This window comes from Varanus komodoensis, unplaced genomic scaffold (genome assembly GCF_004798865.1).
Source record: "Varanus komodoensis strain SLA01 unplaced genomic scaffold, ASM479886v1 scaffold5, whole genome shotgun sequence".
Classification (NCBI taxonomy): domain Eukaryota; kingdom Metazoa; phylum Chordata; class Lepidosauria; order Squamata; family Varanidae; genus Varanus; species Varanus komodoensis.
Window position 1 is genome coordinate 51,955,986 of NW_025336087.1, and position 25,616 is coordinate 51,981,601.

Below are 25,616 nucleotides of genomic sequence, written 5' to 3' on the forward strand. Positions count from 1 at the left end.
TGTAAGACCGTCCCAAGACCTCAGTAGTGGATAGTATACAAAAGTTTTAAATTAATACATAGTTCGAAATCTAAAAAGGCAAAGCAAAATGGTTTTACTCAACATGCCTCCGTAGTGTTACTTCATAACAATGGACTGAAAACCAAACTATTGAATGATTCCTAATCAAAAGGAAAAATTAATCCCCCGCAACTGCCACAGAGTTACCTTGTGTGCCCACCCCAGCCAGCCCTCTGTGGCTACAGGGCTCTTCTATCTAAGCTGCATGAGTTAAGAACCAAAAAATAAGAACCATGTTGGATTAAACCAAGGGTCCACCTAGTCCAGGCATGTTGATTCTTTTTCAGCAGGGCTTGTTTTTCTATCTTTAGTGATGCTTTTATGCAACATATCCAGAGTAGACATTAAGCTGGCCTCTAATTTCCTGGATCCCCCCCTGATCCCTTTCTAAATATCAATCTTATATTGGTCATTGTCCAGTCCTCTGGTAAAGAAGCTGATGTCAGGGACATGTTACATATTTTATAAGAAGCCCAGCACATTCATACTTGAGTTCTTTAAGAACTCTAGGGTGGCTACTAACTGGGTGCAGTGAGTTATTAACTTTCAATTTGTCAATGGGATTAAAAATGTCATCTTTGGATACCAGTATCTGCCTTAATTTCTCAAACTCTGTTACTGAAAACAGGTACAGGTATCTGTTCTGTATCCTCTGCTGAGAAGACAGATAAAAAGCATTCTTTCATTTTCTCTGCAATCTTATCCTCATTTAGTATTCATTTAAATCCATCATCATCCAATGACCCAACTGCCTATTTTCTTTCAGCCTCACTCTCCCACTGTCCAGCTGCATGTCCCTCTGTTGTTCAAGTCATAAGCTTCCCTTAAGCCCCTGATTCTTAAGAAACAAGGATTCATTTGCATGCCGGCATATGGGCACCACATAAGTACCCAAACCTTCATTTGTGATAGGGCTCACTGAATCTGCTTTTAGTACAGAGCTGTATCCCAGAGGAAAAGTACCTCTGACTGAATACAATTTTGTCAGTAAGTAAGTACTAAATGCTTACAGCTTATTTCTTTCTCACACCCACCTACACCTACATACAGAGAGACGACAAGAGGGGTGAGGGAGAGAAATAAAGGATCCAAGCTTACAGAACATATTATGTTACTGTCACAGATGTAAGTAACAATCATTGTCTCTTTTAAAAATGAAGCACTGCCCACTTGCTTTGCTATATAAAGTACAACAGGAGAACTCAAGTCATTCCTTGTTTTTCTCCAAAATAGTTCACCAACATGCTTCTTATTCTCCTCCCCATTTCCTGGTTCCCAGCTAGTTCTCTCTTACTGCCCCCATCCAGGGCTCCACAGCGAGGCATAGCCCAAGTCCCTAGACTTTTCTGCCTTTGCAGCTCATAGCAATCTTCCTAAGGGTAAAGACTGAGATGGGCAAATAAGTTAAACAAAGTTTGAGCCTCCAACAGATTATTTGTTTTGTGTATTTAATGTTAATCACAAATCTCTCACATTATGAAGAATGATCAAAACCCAAAGCAAATTGGAGATTATTTGGCAAATAATAGTATAATCCCTCAAAGATGTAGTAGCCACTTGCATGTTCCAGTTGGATAGCCAAGGGCAAATTAAATGTGGCATGGGCCATGCATAACTAGGCTCTCTCATGGGTTATAACTGACTGCCCCACACAGCTAGTGGCACTTGAAAAGAGAACGTTTAACCATATCTTTTATCAAAAATGGCCAAGCCAGAAGGTATTATTAGCTTCACTGGAAGAAACAAAAGATAACTGCATTGTGAGTGTGTATTTTTCAGCATTGAGCTGGAGGGAAGGGTAACTAGATTAGGAAAACAGTGCCAGAAGATAAAAGCTTGGGGTTTTTTTGTTTTATTTTTTAAACCCTTTTCCTCCAGTGCCTCTTCCTTGTTTTTCAAAGCAGCTGTATTGAAGCTGCTAAATATTAAAATACAAAGGTCCTAATCCTGATCTTAAATCTTCACCATCATATGAAATTTGACCCTCTGGCTAATAGTTACTAGAATTCATAGCAAACGTAAGTTCAGGCTTTTTTTAACCTTTGGGGATCCACTGCACATGTAGTACATGTGCAATTTGACTAGCTCATTCTCCTGCAAAGCTGGTGCTCAGAAGCTGGTGCCCTCCAGATGTGTTAAACTCCACCTCTCCCCAATCATCATGTCAACAGTAAGGGATGGTGAGAGTGGAGTATCAACATGGAAAGCACCAAATTGGAGGAAGGCCATCCTACAATATTTTGGCTTGCCTCTTTGAGTTTTTTGCAACAGCATCATCTGCATTAATTGCACAAGCCATATTGCACAGAATGTGTGCACACTGTAACATACTTGGCATTTTGAATCAGAAACACTTCAGTGTAAAAGCAAGTTCAAATGAATGGCTGTGATTTTGGCTTGTAGGTTGAGAGGTAAAGGGCAGTTCAAGATGATAAGCAATAAACAACTGTGTGAGCAGAGGGGCCTTTTACAAAACACAAAAGCAGTCTCCAAAGCCAAGAGTTAAAAGAAGAAAGCTGAAAATATGTAACAAGTGAATAACAGTGCCAATAGATAGGTCAGGGAAATAAAGCTACACTGAACTCCAAGATATCTGTATTAAGGATGAGTATTTCATTCAGTTCATTTTTAGTAAGACCTTGCCCCATTTCACAAAAATGCACATATTTCTCCATAAACAGCCTGGAACTGAATATGGAGAAAGAAAAATTGAGAGATTTATCCAAAAAAGCAAAAAGTGGAAGAGATTATAAACTATCTATCCAGCTGTCAGCCAGGCAACACCCTAACCCTAACTTAACAGCTTATACCTGGGCCAAACCAAACTGGATGAGGAATGTTCTGCCATGGGTAACCCTCAGCGAAACTCACTGAGCCAGATTATAACTCCCACAGCAGTACCAGGGGCTGCAATACCTTTTGTTTACAGGTCAAGACCCTACCTCTGACTGGTGGTTATCAAGTGATAAGCTTATCACTTTAATAACCTGGCTGGCTCCTAATCTCCCTTCCGTTCAAAGATTCAAACTAATACTAAACTCCTTCTGGTTCAAAGATTTTTCCTGACAATTTGGATGAGTGACTAATTCTTATGTAAAGATATCCCATGTATATTCCTTTTCAAATCCAAGGGCTCCTTTATGTTGGAAGTGGACTCTAGTATGTGTTTTGTTTGCTGACCAAATATGTTCACTGGAGATGCAATTCAGGTGCTTGCACACTCTTCCAGAATAGGATCTCTTAGCAACATTTTGCATTATTCTGCTTAAGATGTTTTATGGGAAAGGGATCCATCAGGCTGTGATATCTTTAATTCTTTTGTTTTCATTTTATTAGGACATTTTTAATTGCAGATTTGTATTTGGTTACCCATTCTGCCAAGAACTGGAGTCAATATCTGCCATTCTACAATACTATTATTTAAAATGCATGCCTATTCATCACAAAATTTAAACCACTCTCATTCCTAACAACTGTTTCAGCTTCTTTTCCATCATTTTTTAAATTTTAGCTTCATCTCTATTTTACCCATTTCTTGTTTCCCACATATTCATTTTATATATCACTTCCTCCAAAAGCACGGGGTGGTGTTCATAAGGCTATCCCACTTTATCAAGGAAGAACTTGATAGACTACTAGATAACAACCTTCACAGTTAAATCCAGATGTGAATAATACACTGACCACTAGAAAACACCAGCTAAGGGTGCCATCAAATATGGCTCCCTATAACCCTCAAAACTCAGAGAATTACAGACTCCAAAGTAAGGCAGGAGTGGGCCTCAAGACTTGGATTGCATCTGTGTTCCCCTTGTTATCCAAAACATACAGATGGCCAACCCTACCACCAGAATTCCTCTGAAAATGCTGATGCCTTGTTTCCCTCTCCTCACCCTCCTCCCATGCCAGTTCCGAAGATAGTCTTTCATCTTTGGAGCCCAGCCAGCAGTGAAAGAACAGTGCTGGCTGTGAGCACAGAGGAAGGGGATTCCAAGGTTGGAGTCCCAGCTCTGATCTCAGAAGGCATTTCTGAGGGCAGAGCTAGAACTCTGACCTATCCTATGCCCCCCCAGACACTATCAAAAGGCCACAGGATTGTGCCCTAAACTATTTTATCTCGTATTTACTATGCACACAAACAAGGATGTACCCTCAGACCAGGTTATGCAAGGCTGCTTTGAGTGCTTCAGCCAGGTTAGTGATTACAATGGGCAGTTAGTTCTCTGGTACTTAAGAACTGGAATTTTCTTCCAAGGAAAACTCATTAGCCATGCTCACTGCTAGATTCCTAATACCTGGCCACAACATCCTAGTTTTACAAACCTTTGAGTGAGTTGTATTTTAATAGGTGTAGCTCTGTTCTGTGTTCACTTATGTTCTAGAACTTTTAAACAGTTTTAACAGTGACCTTTCTTGGGAGCTTAGTGCAGCTAATGGATGAGTTAGAAATGAAACGTATTAAACAAACATAATGTTTATCAAGCTGTATAGTAATTCAGAATATTTTCTTCACACTTTCAAAGGTGTATTCTATATTTTTATTTATTTTTCTGTTTTTACCTCTCCTGGGTGGCAGAGCAGGGCAGGATGAAATTTTTAAAAAGGTGAACACATTCATTTTGGAAATAACAGCAAGTGATACAAAGAGACTAAAAACAACACAACACAAGCAGACTTTTCCTTGCACAATGGGAGCTTTTCTTCCCTTCCTCCCCACTGCAGATCCTACCTCACTCCAAATCTGGCCCAGTGGATCCTCCATCACTCAGAAGTGGAGGGGAGGGGAAATTCTGTCCACCAGAGATGTCTGCTCTGCTTGTGCAAAAATACCATTGGATATATTTGGAAAAATACTTGACTTTTGTCTTGGTATGTTAATCTATAGAAAAGCCAAGGAGATGCCCAGATGCACAATGCAATACTGACCTTCATTAACATGATGGACTTACCTAATGTAGGTGACAATGCATATCAACATCTAAGGCCCCTAGCTGAATATTGCAAAACACAATAGAGCAGGATGGAGTCCACAAGTTTTAAGCACAGACATTTCAAGGAAGCTTTGAAAGGATTCTTGTTGTGCTAGGCTAGAAGAAAAGGAAGAATGAGGAGGCAACTAAATACTGAGAAAAGCAGAGGAAAAATCACTCAGCAGTACAAGAGCTTTTCTACATGAAGGTTTACCAAGGCCTTTACTGAGGCCTCTACTTCCAGAATCTTTTCAGGAGTAAGTCCTTTACTTATGGGGTGGGGGGGATTGCTTTCTTTGTCTTTCTACATGTGCCATTTCAAGACCAGTAAGTGGCACTGTGGCATATAAGCGATTCCCTGAAGGAGCACTTGGCAGAATTATGAAGACCTGCCAAGGGACCACATTCAGAGGAAAACATTACTTTACAAATGGGTTCTCTCTTCTGCTTATTATTTTCTTAATGATATTAAGGGCACAATCCTATGCATGAGTACATAGAAAAAGGCATACAAGTTCTAACATGCCCTAACTTCCATACAACTCCCAGCATGCTCTGCTGGTGCATGTTGGGAGTTGTCAGCTTCTTTCTGTGTAAACATCCACAGGATTGTACCTTAAGACACTGAAAATCAAGCAGAAAAACAGCACTTCTCTAACATTTGCAACTTAAAGCAATTTCTTAAAGCAGCTGGTTTCATGGTAATGCTGCCCTAGTAAATTACATATCCAGTATTACACAGAACAAAACATGAAACCATAGTATCAATTCTCCTGTGGGTTTTTATATGGTTTCTTACATGATAGAAAATACGAATATGGTAGGTTTATGTAACATGTGAATTATCCATCAGCTGAGAACAGTGAAAAATGCACAATGTGGTGGAAGGAAAAACAAAAAAACGCTTTCTTGACTCCTCTTACTCTGTTCTCTTCAAGATTCACCAAAATTGCCCCATTTTCTCCAACGTTTTCTCTCTCACAGAATTTGAGCAGAAGAGGGAGGAGAATCACTTCTTCACTAGAGAACATGCACACACATATAAGGTTAATATTTCATCTAGGCAGCATAGCTAGATTATCACTTTTAATCCTGATTGCATCAGCCTCACACTGCTCTAGAACTGAGAAGTTGGGGACACAGTGCAAAATGCAGTACTTTCTCTCACCCCATAAGGTCCTTTGCCTCTCAAAACAATGGGTTAATCTATTGCAGCAAATGCAATCAAAGAGTATTGAAGCACCTTAACTATTCTGGCCATCACTGCTCCAGTTCCCTCAGCCTTATTTTCCCTCTACAGCCCAACACCTCCAGCAGACTCTTCATATGACAAGAAATGGATGTCTGGGATGCACTGTAACATGTGCTGAACTGTTAGAATGTCTGCACCTCCAGCCTGTAAGATGTAACAGGCTGAAAAGCATCTTTTCCCTGTAGAGGCAGCACCTTCACTGCTACTCCTGATGTGTTAATATTCTTTATTGTGCCCACAGGGGAAAACAGGCTTTCAAATATATGGAGATGGATAGGGCCTTTTTTAAAAAAAGCATCTTTTAAATCCTGCAACAACCCAGTTGGCACACTTGCCAAGCATTCCAGTGCTTGAATAGGCCAACTTCCAAGCTAAGCAAGAGAGTCAAATCAATTCTGGTTGGCAATTGAACACACCAGAGCAGGTTGAGAAATCTTTGTTTTGAATAATAAAATTCACTCACTGAAACTTATCTATCCTATGAGTAACGCTCATGGCAGAACAAATGCATTAGTATTTAAGATGCCAAAAGGCTCTTTGAGCACAATCCTATGCATACTAGGAAAGAAAAGAAGGCCTACAGCTCCAAGCATGCCGGAGCTATGCTGGCCCAAGCATGCTTGGGAGTTGTAGGCCTTTTTTTCCCGTCAACATGCACAGGATCGCACTACTGTTGTTGTGTTAGCCCAAGGAGAGTCAGTGCCTCTCCAGCGGGTGCGCAGACCTCCGCTGCCTTACGCCAACCGCTGGGGTGTTTTCCTCTTTTCTCGTAAGGCAGAAGGCACGCGGAAGCGCCCCGAAGTCCCTCGTTCTTCTTAGTCACCCATGCGGGGCAGGTCGTGGTGTTGCGAGGGGGGCGGAGAACCGCGCGCCAGCCAGGCTGCCCGCGCCAGGTGCTGCCCTCCGTGACAGCGCGCGCGCGCGCTCGTTCACAGCCACACACACACACACACACACCTCAGCTGCGCGCTCTCTCTTTCTCTCTCGAGGAGCCGCAGGGTTGGGCAGACGCCACCAGACTAATATTGGGAGCAGCAGCAGCGACAGAGACGCGTCCTGCAGAGCTAAGAACGAACAGGGCGTAACCACCGCGCGCGGCGGCACGCCCCCCCCCCCCCCCCCCCCGGACGGGCTCCAACGCAAACCGCAGCCAGCCGTCAGAACGCGAGCGGGAGCTTTCTGCCGTTGACGCCAGAGCTCGGCCCGGCGCGGCGCTGCTCTTGCTGCTGCTGCACCTGCTTCCCCGCTCGGCCGCTGCCTCCCGGGCGCGCGCGCGCATCCCGCCGGCCCCCCGCGCTTCTCTCCCGCAGCCGGCGATCGCCGTCTCCGCCGCCGAGGCCAGGCAACCATGGGGAAGGAGTCCAGCCACAAAAAGGGGGGATGCGACTGCAAGCGCTTCCTGAAGAACAACTGGCTTCTGCTCAGCACCATCCTCGCCGTGGTCCTGGGTGAGTGGTGGCGAGACCCCGTCAAGCGTGGTGTGTGGGAACCTCGAGCTTTCCCTGAGGCTGCCGATCCTAAGCACCCTTTCTTGGGAGTAAGTCCCATTGAACGCAGTGAGGCTTACTTCGGAGTAGGCGTGTATAGGATGGTGTAGTGTAAGTATGTGCGTGCGTATTTCCCTCTCCGCTGTCGCTGGCACAAGCTCATTCAAGAAAGGCAGCTCCCGCATTTCAACGGGGTCCTTTGTGAAGCGTTCTGGTCGTAACTAGGGCTTCCATATATATGCTTCCATACATATTTAGGTCGCTATTTTTACATACTCATGTGTGCTCGCTCGCTCTCACACACAGGTGTGTTTTATAAGCCTCTTCTAAGGTCCTGCAGTGGGGTTGTTAAGCAAGAAGATGAAGATGTGAGAATAAGTAATGCTCTTGCAATGAAAAAATTATTCCATGTATCCCCTGAAGGAATATAAGACTGTATTCCCATTCCCACTTCCTTAGGAAGAATCCCTGTTCAATACGGTGGGATTTGTATAGGATTGTACTGTAAATGACCCCCAAATGCCTTCAGCCTTTCTAAATAATGCGCCTCTCCCTGGAAACAGATGCAGATACATGAGCAGAATCGCTTTAGGCCAGCAAAAGGGTATGTGTGGGGTGTGATTTTGCCAGTGTTGCCAGTGAGGCTGATGAAGGCTCATCAGTCGTGTTGCAATAATGGAAATAACTAGAAATGAGGAAATCGTTCATACTTGTGCCAGAATTGCCACTGATGTGATGACATACTGCCAGTACTGAAGAGCTAATTTCATATTGTTTGAGAATCTCAGTCTGTAAAGGCTGTTCAAATAAAGTAAACATTGTGCCCAATTTGAACATATGTACTTAAAAGTCCATTTCACTGAGATCAACAGGACTTGCTTCATGTCCAGTATATTTAAGTTTACAGCCTTCAGATGAGCTCAGAATCAGATTACACAGGTCTAGTCCTATTGTAGATAATTAGTCTATCCTATCTAAACTTGGAAGGAAGTCTCATTTTAGTAGAATTTATTTCGAAAAGAAGATGAAGGCCTCACATCGCTTCTTTGAACATTGCAGCCTGACCTAAAGTTTTTGCAAGACTGCACCATTAGTTTTCCTTCCTTTCATGAAGAATGACACCCCCCAAACACACACCCCTTTTTAAAAAAATTCCAAGTCACTTCTTGCATATAAAGTAGAGGCATACACTTCTTTTTACATATAGCCAAGCTTCTCTAGAAGAATAGCTTTTTTACTCTGTGGAAAAATATAGAGTAAATTTGGTGATGTAATTTTTGAATTTCATTCCTGCTGGGATTTATTAATTGAATTTAATTTAACTCCTGCTGAGATTTATTAAATAATTCATAAGTCATGTCATCTCATTTACTTGGCAACAGTTATTGATATAACTGTGGCTGTTAGAAGTGTAAATCATCTTTATCAAAGCAATATCAATAATATTCTCATGCAAAATTAATCCATACTTAAATGCCAGAAATTCAAGAGTACTTTATAATGTTTGGAGAAAATTCATCACTACAAACAAAAGTGTTACATCTCTCCATTTTTGATCAAACTTGGTTTCTCATAACATAAATCATATTTCAATTGCACTTTGAAAGACAATATAATTGTTTTCCTTGGACAGGACTCTCTGAGTAGTTTACAGCACAACAGGAAATATTCCTGAAGCAATAGGTATATTGTACACTTACTCGGGGGGTAAGACCCAGTGGACATGGAGGCAATAACATGGTAGGCTTAAGACTAGGTTTAAATAGTTGTACTTTATGCATATTTAACTAAATTTTGCTTACTGTAACTGACTCCCAAGTAAATCAATTGCAGCTTTATTATATGTTCTGCACCTGAACAGTATATCTTACTTCATTCAATAGAATTTACTCCAACGTAAGTGTGTATAGGAATGAAGATGTGAATACTTTACTATAATGTTATGCCATTGAATTATATTTAATGGCTGTTTAACCATTCTGTTTTTGATTTTACATTTTAAAACACCATACACAATCCAGGCAATCTCTTAAATTCCATTGATTTTAATAGGAGAGGCGTAAGGATTTGCTTAGCTCTACCAGTAAAATCATCTTGCTGCAAAAACAGGAATCTGTCTAGACTGTTTGCAAATTTCATAAATATTTAACTTTGGGTGAAATCTATTAATTCCCGCTTAAAGTAGGCCCATTGAAATGAATGGAACTTACCCTTAGTTGTGAGAGCTAAGTAGGATTCACAGTGGAAAAGCAACCTTGGGAGATGAAGGGAGGGAACTGGGGAGGTCAGGATGTGAAATATCCTGAAGCCCTTCCAGTCATTCTTCCTAGCCCAAGATAGTTCTGCTAGAGTGAAAAATCCCAGAACAGATTCTGGGTGAAAAATCCCAGGCCAAAAATGCAGAGCAGAACTGGGAGATGAATAATGCCTCTGCCATTTCTCTTACTCCGCACTGCCGATGTGCTACCTCCTTCACCAGAAGTGGCATGCCTGCACACATGTTGCTTGGACAATCCCGTAAGCAACTGGTTGCCACTGTGTGTATGGGATGCTGAACTAGATGGTCCCTTTGGTCTGACCCAGCATGGCTTTTCTTGTGTTCTTGTATTCATGTTCTTGGATGCCTGTAATGCCTGTAAGTTGTGGGGACTTACAGGAATCCCAATAAAATTGTGCCCTAAAACTGCCCACTTGTACTTTGAAGAAAAGCAATCATGTGGGTCCAGATCCAGATTGTGCTTCTTGATCAGGAGCCTGTATTGTTTTCCCACTAAAGCTCCTCCCACAGCTGCTGTTTGACCCTGAAGGGTCATCTTTGCGGACAGATCCCAGCCTGCAGAGATTTGGGGCAGGAAATAGGTAAGGGTCCCTGATGCAGATCCATTGTGTGACCTGAATTAGGGTCCTAGAGGGTGCCTCTCCTTCAGAATATAATTGGAAAGTTTAACCACACTTTTTTTTTAAAGCTCACTTCATAGGCAATGTGCAGTTTAGCCTGGTCTGTTGTACATGAGGATCTGCCCCTCTTCCCATTCCTTTTGCAGGACAGATTGTCAACACTCATGACTCTGACAGTGCTGACTGCCCATAGGCAGAAAAAATATCACTGGGTCTATTTATTCCTCTATCTGATAGGGTGTATTGGGAGACCATCTGACAGAGACAGTCATGCACTGGACATGGTATATATGTTGTTGAGTAATAGGGCCAGGGTCCAAATCACACAGGCATTTTGAACTTTTCTACTTTTTTTCTTTTGTACTACTGACCACTGTGAAGTCTCTCAAATTACTTTTGAATTTTTCCAAATGAAATTAGATGACATTGTTTGAGGAGAAGAAGAAGTCTAAGGTGCATTCCTATGGGGTTGGACATAAGCCCCTGAATTCAGAGAATTCCAGACAACCAATATACAACAGGAGTAGGGGTTCTTTGTCTTTCTGCTTCTCCTCTTCTGCATTTGTTACTAGATGACTGTTACGGCTTACTGTTACAGTGATAGTGCTTCGGAGGGAGAGAGAAGACTTAGAGGCTGGAGCAGCTTCAGGATACCTCATATCCTGAACAATCCAGACTTTTCCCCGCCTGCTCCCACCTTAACTCTTGTCCAAGGTTATTTTCCTGACCTCAGATAGCAGTGGTTCTTCCTTTGCTATCTACAAAAGATAGAGAAGGTATCAAAGGTCTGCTTGTAGTTTCAAAGTTGGAGCACTACCTTCAACCTCACAGTTGTGAATCCAAGCCGTTCTGTTGGTCTGCAGGCAGTGTCTTGGGTCCATAGGATTATTCCTCCAAGCTCCCTTACGGAGCTTGCCTTATAGAACTTGGCCAAGGTTCTCTACCTGCAGAACCACCTTTAGTAAGGATCTGATTCAGAAGGTGAATCCATATATGCAAAAACCTATTTGAAGGAACTAGTCACCGTGAGAATGATTTAAGTTTTGTGTTTTAACTAATATTTGAAATTTGGATCAATATTCCTTTCTTGCAAGGTGAAATTTAAAGATTTAAACCAGAACTTGCTTAAAAAAAAAAGTCATCCTTTCTTCACTGAACAGGGATAGGGCAAGTTAAGACTCTATTTGAACATAGGAAACATTACAAACAAATGCAATACTAATTAGTATAAAACCTGATCTGCTGACAGAATTATTATGGGCAGATCAGTATTTGCAAGTGATCCCATCTTAACAAGAGCTAAATATTTTATGTAGATTTCAAACTAGTTCTTCATTTTCTTGAAAAAAGCAAGGCCAATACACTTTAAAATGTTATATTAATTGCTCTTGGCAGATCTCAACTGCTATTCCTGGTTTTGGTTTCTTCAAGAAATATATTGGAATTCAAATGCATGGACATAAAAGTTATCTTAATTTAACCATGAATTTGGGCAGTTATAGGCCTGATGGATTAAAGAATAGTCTGTACCCGCTGTACTAAAATTACTTTCACAAATAGCACTATATTAAGATCAATAGAGATAGTGCTATACTTCAATACTTTGGAACATTATTAACAAGGATGCTTGCTATGCTAGGTGTATTTTTAGTATTTGGAATGATCAACTGCACCATATTTTAAAGCAACCAGCTGAATTGTCTTTTATGTCATAATGAAAGGTCAAATCTTTACATTCAACACAATTTTAGGATTGTAATATATGAGAAATTTTGAATTGCAAATCTTTTTGCCAGGATAGATAACAAATATAGTTCTTTCTTTCATTAGTTTCATCTATAGCAACTTAAGTGGATAAAATGCTAGTAATTGTTTCAATAGCAAATTATATATAGGAAGCTTGACAGTGCTATCTGTGTAAGTCCCAGTGAGTTGAATGGAACTTATTGGTGGTTGTATATAGGATGTATATAAGTTGCCTCCAGTGCAACTAATTTTAGTTGGATTGAGGCAAATATTTTTGTTTATATCAGATGTGTTTGGGGAATTGCATTTACATGTGTATGTTCAGCTGAGTATGTTCATACCTGAGATGTTTCGGTGAACTCTGGATCAAAAAGAAAAAAATATTTTTAAATGCTATTTCTGGGGTTTATTTGAAACTTTTTGTAATCTAGTTTTGTGTGAGAAGTGGTATAGCGCCTGAACTGTGTATCATAGCCATGATTCAGCTTCTTCTTCTAGCTGAAAGTTTCACTGTCAATGGCATGGTTTTACTTTATTCACACTGCAACCAACTTGGCTGTGCTGGTCAGTGAAGTGGAAAAAAGGCAAAGATCTGCTATGTAGTTACCCTCCATTAATTGTTATATAAAGTCTAGCGGCAAAGATTTAATTGCTTTGGGTAAAACTCCCAACAGGCTTCTGCATACTTTGTCTCAACCCTGGGTAGGTTCTACTCCTGTACAAGCCCCTTTTACAAGCTGTCCAATGCTGTAATATACACACTGTGGGTCATCAGTAACAAGGATTATTTATTTCAGTGCCCTTCTTATGTTGAGAGGGGACATGCTGTCACATCTGCAGGCAATGCCCTCTCCAAGCCAATGCATGCATCAAGAGACTTAAGGTCATCACAGTCTGATTTCCCAGCTTCCTTGTAATATATCATATACAAGCTAATGTTTCATTAGATTATACTGTCATTGTGCTATCTTGGCCTTCCATAAATTAAGCAGGTTTAAAGATCTTAAGATGTTTTTTCCTGCACAATGTGATCTCATTCAATCTTTCTATGCATCCTTTGCTGGTGAGGGGAAAGAATCTCTAAATAATAGTTCCTCCTCTTTGAGATACTATTGATTAAATAAGAGAAATTAATAGTATAAGGCTGTGATTTTCAAAAAATGGAAAAAAGTGTTTTGATGAGGGAATGACAGAGAAAGCTAAGAGACTGGCGAATAGACAATAGAAAAGGATAGATCTTTTGTATGGCACTGCTGTCACTACAAACCCATTTGTTCTTTCAAAGGAATTCTAAAACAAACCAGGAAGTTCAGTCATCAGTTTTTAGAATTCCTGATGATTTAATTAGGCTTTGATCTGATGTAAAGCTCTGAAAATCCTTCGATTTACTGTCTTACTTTCAAACTGCTAGCTGATAAGGTGTCTATGTTTTCTGTGTGAAATTTCCCCCTGCACACACTTTTTAAAGTCTTGAAAGAGATGGATTTTCCTCTCTCTCTCTTGTTCTTGTTTATATTTTTCTCAGTTCGTGAATTGAAAAAAGGAATAATTAATATTAGTTATTGAAATGTTGGGCTTAATAAAAAAGACGAAGAGACAAGTCCCACCCTACATTTGGAAAATTCAATGCTGGAAGCAATTTAACCTTTACTTCTACATGTGTGTCTACTCATTATATACATTATTCATCATGGCCAGTAATTACTAGCACAGGAAGAAGCCTTAGTGCCAGCATTCTCAGATAGACACCCCCCTCCCCCAGTGATTGCTCCATGAACCTTTTTGACAAAAAAAGCCTTTCTGAAAGAAGCATAGAAAGGGCAAACTTTCTCATCTAAAAAAAACAGCAACAGGGTTGTGCTAGAATTTAGAGAGGAATGGGCTGTAATTTATGAAGTGGTTATAATTCTTTATACATATTCTCAGATACAAGGATGGGAATTATGGGAATTCCTGAAAATCCTTATTTTATCTGCTTTACCATACCCAGTACATTCTAAATGACTGATTGATGTCAATGGCGGTGGTATTGTTGATGGAGTGAGGAGGATAGTGTCAGGTGATACTGATGATACAGAAAGTAAGACAGAGAGTTGTAAGTGGGTGATCATTAGAGAAGAGATGGAAATTGGACCCCACATCTTCCCACCATATCCAAGAGAAGGAAGAAGCATCATCATTATTATTATTATTATTATTATTATTATTATTATTATAACATTTCTATGCCGCCCCTTGCTGAAGCCTTGGGGCGGCTTACAACACAATAAAATACATTGAAATACAATAGAACATAATAAATTACCATTAAATACAAAAATACAAAAAATACATTGAGTTACAAACATAATAATATAAAATTAAAATTATCAGTATAAAATAAGTAAATAAATAATATAGGGGGAGAAAAGAGAAGGAAGAAGAAGTTGCCCTGGCCAGATCATATATTTTAACAATTAAAATGATGTTTAAATAAAAAGGTCTTTACCTGGCGCCGAAAAACCAGTAACGACAGTGCCAGGCGGACCTCTTTGGGGAGTGAATTCCATAGGTTGGGCGACACCGCAGAGAAAGCCCTCCTCCGAGTACTTACTCTCCTAATTTCTTTCATGGAGGGTTCCCGGAGAAGGGACTCTCCCGCAGATTTCAAAGGGTGGTCGGGCATATACGGACGTAAGCGCTCGTTCAGGTAGCCAGGACCCAAGCATCTCTTCCTCACCACAGTTCTTGGAGGCAGGCAGATCTGTTCTTTGGGAGATGTTATTTACTTTCCTCTGCCCTTGTCTGTTTTTTACTATGTCATTTTGTAGGTGCCAGTAAGATCCCTATTGTCAGACCCACTTGCACTGCACTTTGTAATCTCTACTGAAATCTGCCTCAAGAGAACCAGTGTGGTTGGAGTGTTGGGCTGAGACTTATTAGAACCTGGTTTCTAATTCCTACTCAGCCATAAAGCTTACTGGGTGACTTGGGAGCAGTCAGTGAGTCCTAGCCTAACCTACTTAACAGACTTATTGTAAAGATAAAATGGAGAGGAAGAGGGCTGTGTACATAACTTTCGGTTCCTTGCAGGAACCATGGGACAGGGATATAATGTGTAAGCAGAAATACACCACTTGTTCTCATATACAGAGCCTGCATTCTTACCCATGTTTGTCAGTCCTGTTGACCGGCTGTAAGGGTTGCTATTTTCTTTTCAGACACCTGTATTCCCTAAGGGTAATTACAGCTTTAAACTAGCTTAATATTTGTGTTCAGCTTCAGAAGAGTGGCACATGTGTTCTAAATGGCAGTCAGTTTAAGTGAGGCAGGCACAAGAGGTCAGGCCAGTGCCCTACAAGAGACCTGTAGCATGCCCTGGAATCTTGCACAAGGCACCAGAGTTTTGCATTAGGCAGATGGGCTGGTTAGCAGCAGGTAGATTACTTGAAAACATTCACATTATGCCATGCATGAACTATCTGACCAAGCCTGCATCTAAGAGGAATAATAGGAAAATAAAAATATGTTCTAGAACTGCAAGTGAAACTCCTTGTACAACATTTCTTTACACTCCAATGATAGTGATATCAGTGAGTTTTCTCCTCTTTAAGGTGACTTCATTGATTGACTACTTATAGGACAAGTGAAATAGTGGATCTATTTTAGTAATGAGTTTGAAGGAAAACTTGTCAATATATAAACCAATTTATAATAAACTTTTAGAATTACTGTCTAACAAGTTTGTAACAAAGTAAATTCTCAGATGTAATTATATCCTTTTATTATATTTACAAATAATTATTTATTAATTTGAAATATATAATGTGCATTCCAGACATACTAAATAAACATACGACGATCTGGAAATGTAAGGAGAGGTTTTTATATCTATCTGCTGTGATACAGAGCAAGATCATTTTTTTGCCATTACATGACTGAAATGATCTGTTTTCATTCAGTAAAATGTACTTCATTTAAAAAAGCATGTCAAGGAACAAAATTGTTCTTTGGCTTTGGATTGCATCTCTCTTAATCTGTGGCAGATGACATACAGATTGTCTCATTAGAAAGCTTAACACTTTGGGCTGAAGCACAAGGAGGTGAGGTGCATCAGTAGAACAAAAGCAAGGATAACTGAAGCTTAACTGTTTCTCTTTTATCTGTATGTTAGCAGACTGCTTTTTAAATGAGAATTTTGTTTGATTCTGCAAAAAGATAAAAATGTATGTTGATCCGTTTTCAGTTTCAGTCACTCTTTGATCAACATGGAGAGTTTGCACTGCTGAACTCTAAGGATCTGACACAGACTATTGGGGAATATAGGAATAAGGAAAATATTCAGCAGAGAACTGAAGAGTGAAGCACCCACCATTATGGGTAGGGAGCAAGGAATAAAATGAAAGAAGGCTACCCTTAGTGTATAGTTAGGAGTTAGTAGTTTAAGAGTGCCTAGTTTATTCCTTTCTGTAAAGCCCTGAACCCCTGTGAACAGGTTGGTAATTAGACTCTTTTCAATGTTAAAGGTTAAGTATTGAAGAGTTTGTCCTGGCTTTATGCTTTTTGTGTTATGAAGAGCCTGGAGCTTGCGTTTCTGTGTGAAAATCACTGGCATTTCCCCAAGACCATTGTTCTGGGTTGGCACATCACACTAAGGCACCCTGAGAATAAGCCTGAATGAGTTGGCTGTTTACTTACTAACCCAACAAACAGTTGTCTGCACTGTGTCTTGACATGGCTAGTTTCCCCTTCAGTCCCTCTGCTGGATCCCAGCATGTATCCCAACTGCCTTTGTGGCAGAACTCTTCATGTCCTGGGTCGTCAGCATCAGGGTGGTTTTGATTTAAATCAAATCAATTTAAATCATGATTTAAATCACTAGTTGGTAAGACTACATTTAAATCATGGTTTTCCACATAATTTGCCTGCATGCCTGCATTATCTGCAGGTAGAGGAACGTCATTAAAATATTCCCAAGTCTCTTTTACTGCCTGCTGCCATTACATGTTGTCTCCTCCAAGGAAAGAATAATATATCAGACTATAAACAAAAGGATCCAAAGCCTTGGAGAGTATTCTGCTCAAAAGGGTTCACTTAATTTTTTACTGCCACCCCCTGCACACTTCGCTTCTTGTACAGACCTATTCCACTCCCAACAATCTTCTTCTATTCATTGAATTTCTTGAAATTCAGCACTTAAGAGGTAAGGGGTTGACTCTGTATCCATAGCTTTGCAAAGAAACAGTGGAATTAAGGTCTTTTTTCAACTCTGTTTATGGTATAACATTTTTGCTGTGAAGAAGAGGCATGAGATCTCTGCAGACACAAATTCACAGTTCTGAGAACTATAAAACTGAGCATCTGAACATTTCTATCTTCTAGAAAGAAAAATTGTCCAATAATCTTACAGAAACCTCTGGAAGAGCATGACATTGTGAATGGATTAATGGAATTCATTTAACAAAAATTTAAACATTGCATAAATATACAGCCACATGCTACATATTTAAAAACTGATTCTTATTTCATGATGAATAACTTACAATATATATTAAATAGAAAATTATGTTTAGATAGAAACGCATTTAATAATCCAATTTAAATAAAATTGGATTTAAACAAAAATATGTTTCTCTTTTTTTTTAATCATTTATTTTTATCCACCCTTTCTGTAGTTAGTCCTCTGGGGTAGCTGGGTCCTGAGGAAAATTCACCCACCCCTGCATCAAATAACATTTATGAACATGGTCATGCCTCTGCAACCCTTGTCTTTGTTTGTTTGTTTGTCTATTTAGGGTATTCAGTGAAGCATAATGATACTCCCCCCCTTATTAATGTCCTTGTCAATTCCATCCTTTCTTTGATGATTCCTTTGTTACCAAACACCTTCCTTTGCTAGCATTTTTAAAAAGGCTGCTTCACATTCTGCTGGAGTAAGTGTACCTGTCCCTAAAGCTCCTTTCCTGGGTCACAAAGCAGTGACTAGAATTGCTAACCATACACAAAATGTCCTGACAAAGTGGTAAAATTATACAAATTTGATGGCAGATTAATAAAATGAAAGAGGAAATTGCACATATTTCCAGACAGAGCAGTAACACTGATGAGAAAATTATACATATTTCCTAGAAGCAGATACTCATTCCTGTGAAATTGCTCAGAACAACAACAACAACAACAATGCAAACACATTAGGGACACTCTTCAATAACTAGTGGTAATAATCCATGAATTATCAGGGTAGCTTTTTTGTGGGAAAAAAGAGCCTCCCTGTGGAAACCACATCAAGTTTGCACAGTGCTGCATCCACCATGGCTAATCAACTATGGAAGGTGGTTGTGTTCTGCAAACCAGGTAAGTGAGCAGGTCAAATCCAGCCTGTCTTTAGAAAATGGCAGAGAAATGAAGAACTGCAAAGGAAATACTAACTTAAATGGACACTGTTTCAGATTTGGTTTTGGACACATTGGAACTTATTTTATTTATGTTAGTATTTATTTAAAATATGTCTAGGCTCTCTTTCAGGGTGGGAGACCTCCTAAGGTAGCTTACAACTATAACATCCAATTTAATAAAAACCAGTACAGTGATAAAACAGCAAGAATTCATGAAAACAAAAAACACCAACACTAGAACTTCTGGCTGAAACAATACTAAAAACCAACAATGCAATTGCAGCTACAAGTCAAAACAATCCAAAGAGACATAATCAAGTGAAAGTTGGAGTAAACATGTACGTCTTCATTATTTATCAAGTACTATATGTGATGGTGCTCAAATTGCAAGCAACATATAGAGAAGACATTTTATTGTGGGCCATTTCCCCATAAGAAACCAGCAGAAGTTGTTTGCTGTGCATAGATCCCTTTGTTGTAAGCTCCTTTAGAGATCTTGTATGAAATCTTTGGCTTAATATATGGTTAGTCCCTGGGTTACAAATGTCTGGGTCATGAGCAACCCACACAGACTGTCATAAACCCAGTATGAATATCTCTAGAGAAAAGCCATGGATATCTCCAGGTAACTACACAATAAATTTGGTATTGCGTCATTAGTGGCTGCATAGTGCCCTAGAGTTATTCACTGCTTTTTATTAGAGATAGAGATATTCACAGTTTTTTGCTAGAGATATTCACAGTTTTTTTCAAGAGATAGTCATGGCTGTCTCTAGGGAACTATGCAATGTGTTTGATGACTTGTGTCTCAATGGTCATGTAGTCACTGAGAGATAGTCACAGAAACCCATTTCCTTAGACCAAATATTTTCACCTTCTCCAAAAACCTCTTCAACACTTTAAACAACACATTTGCCACCTCTTCCACATAAGCCTTGTATCCCATCAGGAACCAGAACTGGAGGCTCAACAAATGCTCAGCCAGCTCTTCCCCCATGCACAGACCCATTGAGAATAATTTGCCATGGATTAAAGTGTTTTGAATGTAATAAGCAGGCACTGGACTATATTGCCTTAACAGCCCATTATCAAAGAACTTTGCAAGATAATGAAGGACTGGTAAGTCACTTTTAAAGAGTTAAGTTATTTTCTATTGGACTTACATTAAAATTAAAGATGGACAGACAGTGAAGCTCAAACATACATTAAGCCAGGCGAAGAGGCAAGTTATGACTATTTTTTCAATACTGTATACATGCACACATACAGTATTGTGCATTCTGTACGGATTCTCCCTCCCTCACTCCCTCCCTTGCTCGCTCGCTCGTACCTGTAGTTACTTTATTAATATTGTATTATCATTATTACAATGTTGTATTGTGTTTCAGATGTTTTAGTGGATATGGAAGTGTTTCTTAAGCACTATATATGCATAGAAAGGTAAAATATATACCAAGGTGGCCACACTTGCTCAACAAAAGAGCCACATAAGGTAAATGTTGGATGTTTGAAAGCCACAAGTAGGTGACCATGGGCAGTGGCAGCAGGTGGCAAGCAGAAAGCAGGCACCCATGGGTGGTGGTGGCCAGTGGTAAGTGGCAAGCAGGCCATGAGTTCTCACAGTTCCATGTGGTGAGCCACAAAATAAATGCAAAGAGATGTATGTGGCCCTTGAGCCTTGATTTGGCCACCCCGATATATGCATATACTAAGACAAACATTTGGCTTACTCATGTGACCCAACTTACATACAAACTCAACTTAAGGATGTTTTCAGGAATGGAACTCATCCATAACCTGGGAACTACCTGTATGTAAAAAGAGAGTAGTGTTAAAAGTTCCTTTATTTTTTAACGGGAACAGAAAGCCCCTTTTATTTAAAGTGCCATATCAAAAACAATAGCATGTGGTAGAGATATTTGAAAACAATATTTTAGGACATAAACTCTTGCAGTATTATATTATTATTAACCATATAATGCTCAGAACCAATCTGAAACAGAACAGAATGTCCCAGAGTATCAAATTCTAAATTAATCAAACTGATGCAATACACCAGTGGCTAACTTGGAGTTTCATTGATCTCCATTTCACCTGGATATCAATTATTTCCTGGTGCAGGTACTAAAACATTGTTTGAGTGTCAGTTTCATGGTTTGGGAATCCCTCCCACACAGTTATATATGACTGTATTACTTGTTTTGGCTTGCTAGGAAGTTTGTGTTCTGAGCCATTTCCTCTGCATATTGTTTATGCTTGGAATGAGTACCAGAATGTGGTTTCTGTGGATGTTTTGTGGCTGACTGTATCACATATATCTTGCCTTGTGTGACAGATGATTTAGTGGGATTGCTTGCTTGGAGGTTGGCATTCCAAGCCATTTTCTCTAGCTACTGTTTATGTCCCAGAGCAGATACTAGAACATGGTTTCTGTGGATGCATGTACCTAATTGCATCCCTTGCATTTAGTTGTATATGACTGGTACATTTGTTTGACTTGGCTTGCACATAAGCTGGCTCCATACAAATGAGCAATTTGCTAAGTGGTAAGATTTGCTTAGTCATTTGCAAGCTTCTGTAGCTTTTTTCCTGCCACATTCTGATATGGTAAATTATCTTGATGGTCCTATCAATGGATATTAATACAGATTTGTGAAGTTTGTAGGAGAATACTCCCTCAAGCTGAAGCCTTTAGGTGGAGCTATCTTGTAAAGAACTTGACTTCCCTGCTTTCTTGTGGTTTTCAGACCTTACCATTTCTCTTACAAATGGTGTTTAGTTTTTAAAAGTTTTTTGGAAGGGGTCATCAGGGTTGCCATATTTTTAATAGGAATACGTTTTAATATAGAAATAAAATCATTTAAGAGGTGGGCAAACTCACTTTAATGACATGAATTTATAAAAATTGCTTTTCTATTCCCCAATGTTCCTTGCAAATGCACTATGTCACAAGCATATACTCAATAAAGTTCGTGATGCAGTTTGTAAAGGAAGGGCACCAGTGCCCTTCAAGTAGCTTTTTTGTTGAAACAAACCCTTTTGGAAAACAGGGCTTAGAATACTGAAACTTTTAAAATCTTATTGGACCCTGGGTGATCAGCCATACACCAATTTGAATGTGGGAGTACACATTTTTTCCTTGTTAAAAGTTTTAATTGGTTAGAGTTCACTTTCTTGTGTAGAAGGATGACAGTCTAGTACAATTTAAGGAAAGAAAGTATAAAGAGTTTTTCATCATTGTCACATCAGCAATTTGTTGTTTTAACTACAGTGTATGAAAGGATACTATACTTTTGCTGCATTTTTGGTAAAATAGCTAAAATACAGAGAGAAGGGGATATGTTCAGATGCCCAAATTGCCATCCACAAAACCTCACAGGGGGCTTTCTGCTAAAAGTAGGTGTGACCTTTGCCTGAAGTGCATTGCTTTGCAGTCATTTGGATTTCCCTCTGCCTTTTCTCACTGCCCTGTTTCTGAAACCAGACCTGCATTACTTTTAGCTTACCACTCATATCCACTGCACTCAGAGAAACCATAAACCTCCTGTGACCTAGAGAATAGGAGAGTAGTTAAATGCCTAGTCGATCACAAAGCATGGTTGGTAGGCTGGATTTACTCTAATGGGTCACATTGTACAGGCTTGTGTAAAAATCAGAGGATTGCTGAACTAAGGGTGGATCCACACATCACAACAACACACCTGGCAATAACATGCAGTGGATTGCTTCACTAGGAAGAGACAGTTAGAGTAATTGGCTGCTTGGGTGATTCTTCCTAAACCCAGATGGTTCCTGGCTGCCTTATCAGTTTGCCCTTGGATCTGGTGCTTCTGCTGCTGAATGCCGGGTTGGTCCAAAACATAATGGCTTGCTCCAGTATGATCCAAGGAGGGACTATGGAACCCTTGGTAGCATGCCCTGGCAAGTTTGTGTGGCATTTTGAAGATAAAGTCATTCAGATGCATCATGAATTGGACATCACAATTAATACAGTTCTATTGAGTCTGTCTGGTCTAATTTTATTGGATGAAGTTCAGCTGAAAATACAGACAACTTGTTTGGCCAAATTTGGTTGGCACCTGTTTGCCTAACCCTTGCCCTTCAAGCCTTATTACATCAAATAGGGAGGGGGATACAAGACTTTTTTTAAGATATAGTAATATTGTCCTTGAGAAAGGGAGTAATTAGGCTATTTCTGAAAAATCCTCACCTGGACCTGGATGATAGTCACAACTCTAGGCCACTAGTTAACAACCTTTTCCTAGGCAAGATGCTTCAACAGGTGGTTACTCATCAACTCAAAGCACTGTTGAAAAAAATAGATTATCAAGATCCATTTCAGTTGAGTTTCAGGTCTCATTTTGCAATGGAAGCTGCCTTGGTCACACTGTTGGATGATGTTTCCTGGGAAAGGGATGGGGGAGTATAATTCTGTTGATTCTCCTCTCAGTGGCTTTTGGTGCCATCAACCAATGTATCCTGGGTAAGTTATCTGGACTGGAAATTGGAGGTACTGCACTGCAGTAGTTCTATTCCTACTTAGATGACTGATTCCATAATGTGGTTCTGGGGCATTATTGCTGTATGCCAGGGGTGGCCAAACCAAGGCTTGGGAATGACATGCAGCTCTTTGAGTTTATTTTGCATCTCGCTGCTTGCCTCCTGTAGGTGCCCACCAGCACCTACTTGCAGCTTGCTCTCCTGCTCCACACACAGGCACCTGCTTGCCACCTGTTGTCATTGCCTGTGGGTGCTCACTTGCAGCTTTTTTTTTTTTCCGATTTATATCCTGTCTTTTTCCTACAAAGGGCTCAAGGCAGCTTACATCATTCTCCTCCTCCATCTTATCCCCACAACAACAACCCTGTGAGGTAGGCTGGGCTGAGAGTCTGTGACTGGCCCAAAGTCACCCAGTTGGCTCCATGGCTGAGTGGGGACTAGAACCCAGATTGTCTGAGTCCCAGTCCCACACTCTTAGCCACTACACCACACTGGCTCTCAGACATCTGACATTTACATTATGTGGCTCTCCTGTTGAACAAATCTGGCCACCTCTGTTTTATGTGGGCAGAGGTGTCATCAATATGCAGCTGAGACTCAGCTTTATCTCTCATTTTCATCAAATCCAGGTGAGGCAGTGGTTGTTCTGGGCCCAGTGACGGACTGAATAGTGGCTAATAAACTGCTACTCAGTCCAGACAAGACAGAGGTACTGTGAGTGATTTGCATTGCCAGATGTATGATATTCCATCTCTTCTGAAGAGGATTGCACCTGTTTGCAGGTGTGTTTGGATCCAACATTGTCACTAGGGGCACAGATGGATTCGGTAGGCAGCTTAGGTGCCTCTGTATCTGGACTTCGATAGTGTAGCTACAGTTATCCTTGTTCTGGTAACCTCTTGCCATTCATTATACATGGAGCTGTCTTTGAAAATGGTCCAAACTAGGCAGTAAGTTTGCCAACAGGGACTGGCCAGTGTGATCCTATTCTGCCAGGACTTTTCCATCTACACTGGCTACCAGTTCAGATCCAATTCAAAGTGCTGGTATTAACATTCAAACCCTAAAATAACTTCGTGGCCTGCTTCTCTGAAAGAGGGACTCCTCCCAAGTATTCCTGCCCTGGGACCTGAGGTCATCTTCAGCTGTTCTTCAGGAAGTTAGGTAGCTATATAAGAAGAGAGCTTTTCTTTTGTGGCACCCTGATTATGGAATGAGTATCACAGAGAGGCTTACCTTACACCTACATTGTTTTCTTTCCAGCACCTGCTGAATACTTTCTCAGACATTTTAGTCTTTCAATTTCTGTTTCAAACTAGCTTCATTGTTATTAGCTCGTATTATTTTGGGTTTTTTTCTATTTTATACTGGAGTTTTAAACTTTAATTGTGTATCTTTGGTTGTAGTTTATTGTTTAAATTCTTCTGAACTGTCCAGAGAGCTTCAGCTATTAGATGGTATAAAATGTAATCAATAAATTAATAGAAGCTGTGTATGCGTCTCTGAGGTCAACTGATTGACTTAGTGGAGGCAGGTATGTTGGTCCCACTCTTGAAGAGTCTCTGAATATAAATACCTCAAATAGTTACATTGATCTTATACCAATTTTAATGATCATGGCTCCCTTTAAAGAATTTTGGAAAATGTTGTTTGGTAGGGATGTGCTTGTTGCATTGACCCAAACTACAGTGTTTTGGAGAGAGGGATGTACTGCTGCAAGTAGATTGTGCATATGCCACTTAATGTCCAATACATTTTAATGCTAACATCGCATGCAGGCATGAGTCCATCTCGTTTATATTGTACTTTTACAAAAGAATCCTATTGGAAACTAGGGTTAATTGCTCAAGACCTCTCTTCTGACTAAAATTACTCTAATTAATTGACTATGTATGCTTTTTTTTTTTTTTGAGAAACTAAATTGAAAGTCTGAAACTTGAGAGACTGATTATTTGAACATGGTCCGTCATGACATACCAAGTGAATATCATTTTGGGTGTTTTTAATAATTAATGAAGCAAAAATATTTTTAAAATATTCAGACCCACTACAGTATAATGGAAAATCATTTGATTTATCCTGTTCATTTTCAGACAGTTTAGATCAAAGCTCAGGTGATAACATTCTTCATTTACAGCTTTGAAATAATTAAAATAGTCAAAATATGTTGCTCAGAATAAATTGATGATGTAATAATAACTAAGCTGCTGAGGGAAGATCATTGAATGGTTTCATCCTTGAAAGTTTTTTCTAACAGCTAAGAGCATGTACATAAACTTATATTATTTATTACAATGACTTCAGAATTTCAAATCCATGTGAATAAAAT

The 25,616-nt window shown here is 39.8% G+C and overlaps 1 protein-coding gene across 1 annotated transcript in view; it reads left to right on the plus strand.

The window, feature by feature from the left end:
* Positions 1-7,597: 7,597 nt before the first annotated feature.
* Positions 7,598-25,616, plus strand: part of SLC1A1 (solute carrier family 1 member 1) — a 51,171-nt gene continuing 33,152 nt past the window's right edge. Inside the window, exon 1 of the mRNA XM_044446616.1 lies at positions 7,598-7,730. Within this exon, the coding sequence (XP_044302551.1) occupies positions 7,631-7,730 (100 nt within the window). The 5' untranslated portion in view covers positions 7,598-7,630. The remainder of the gene's footprint in view (positions 7,731-25,616) is intronic.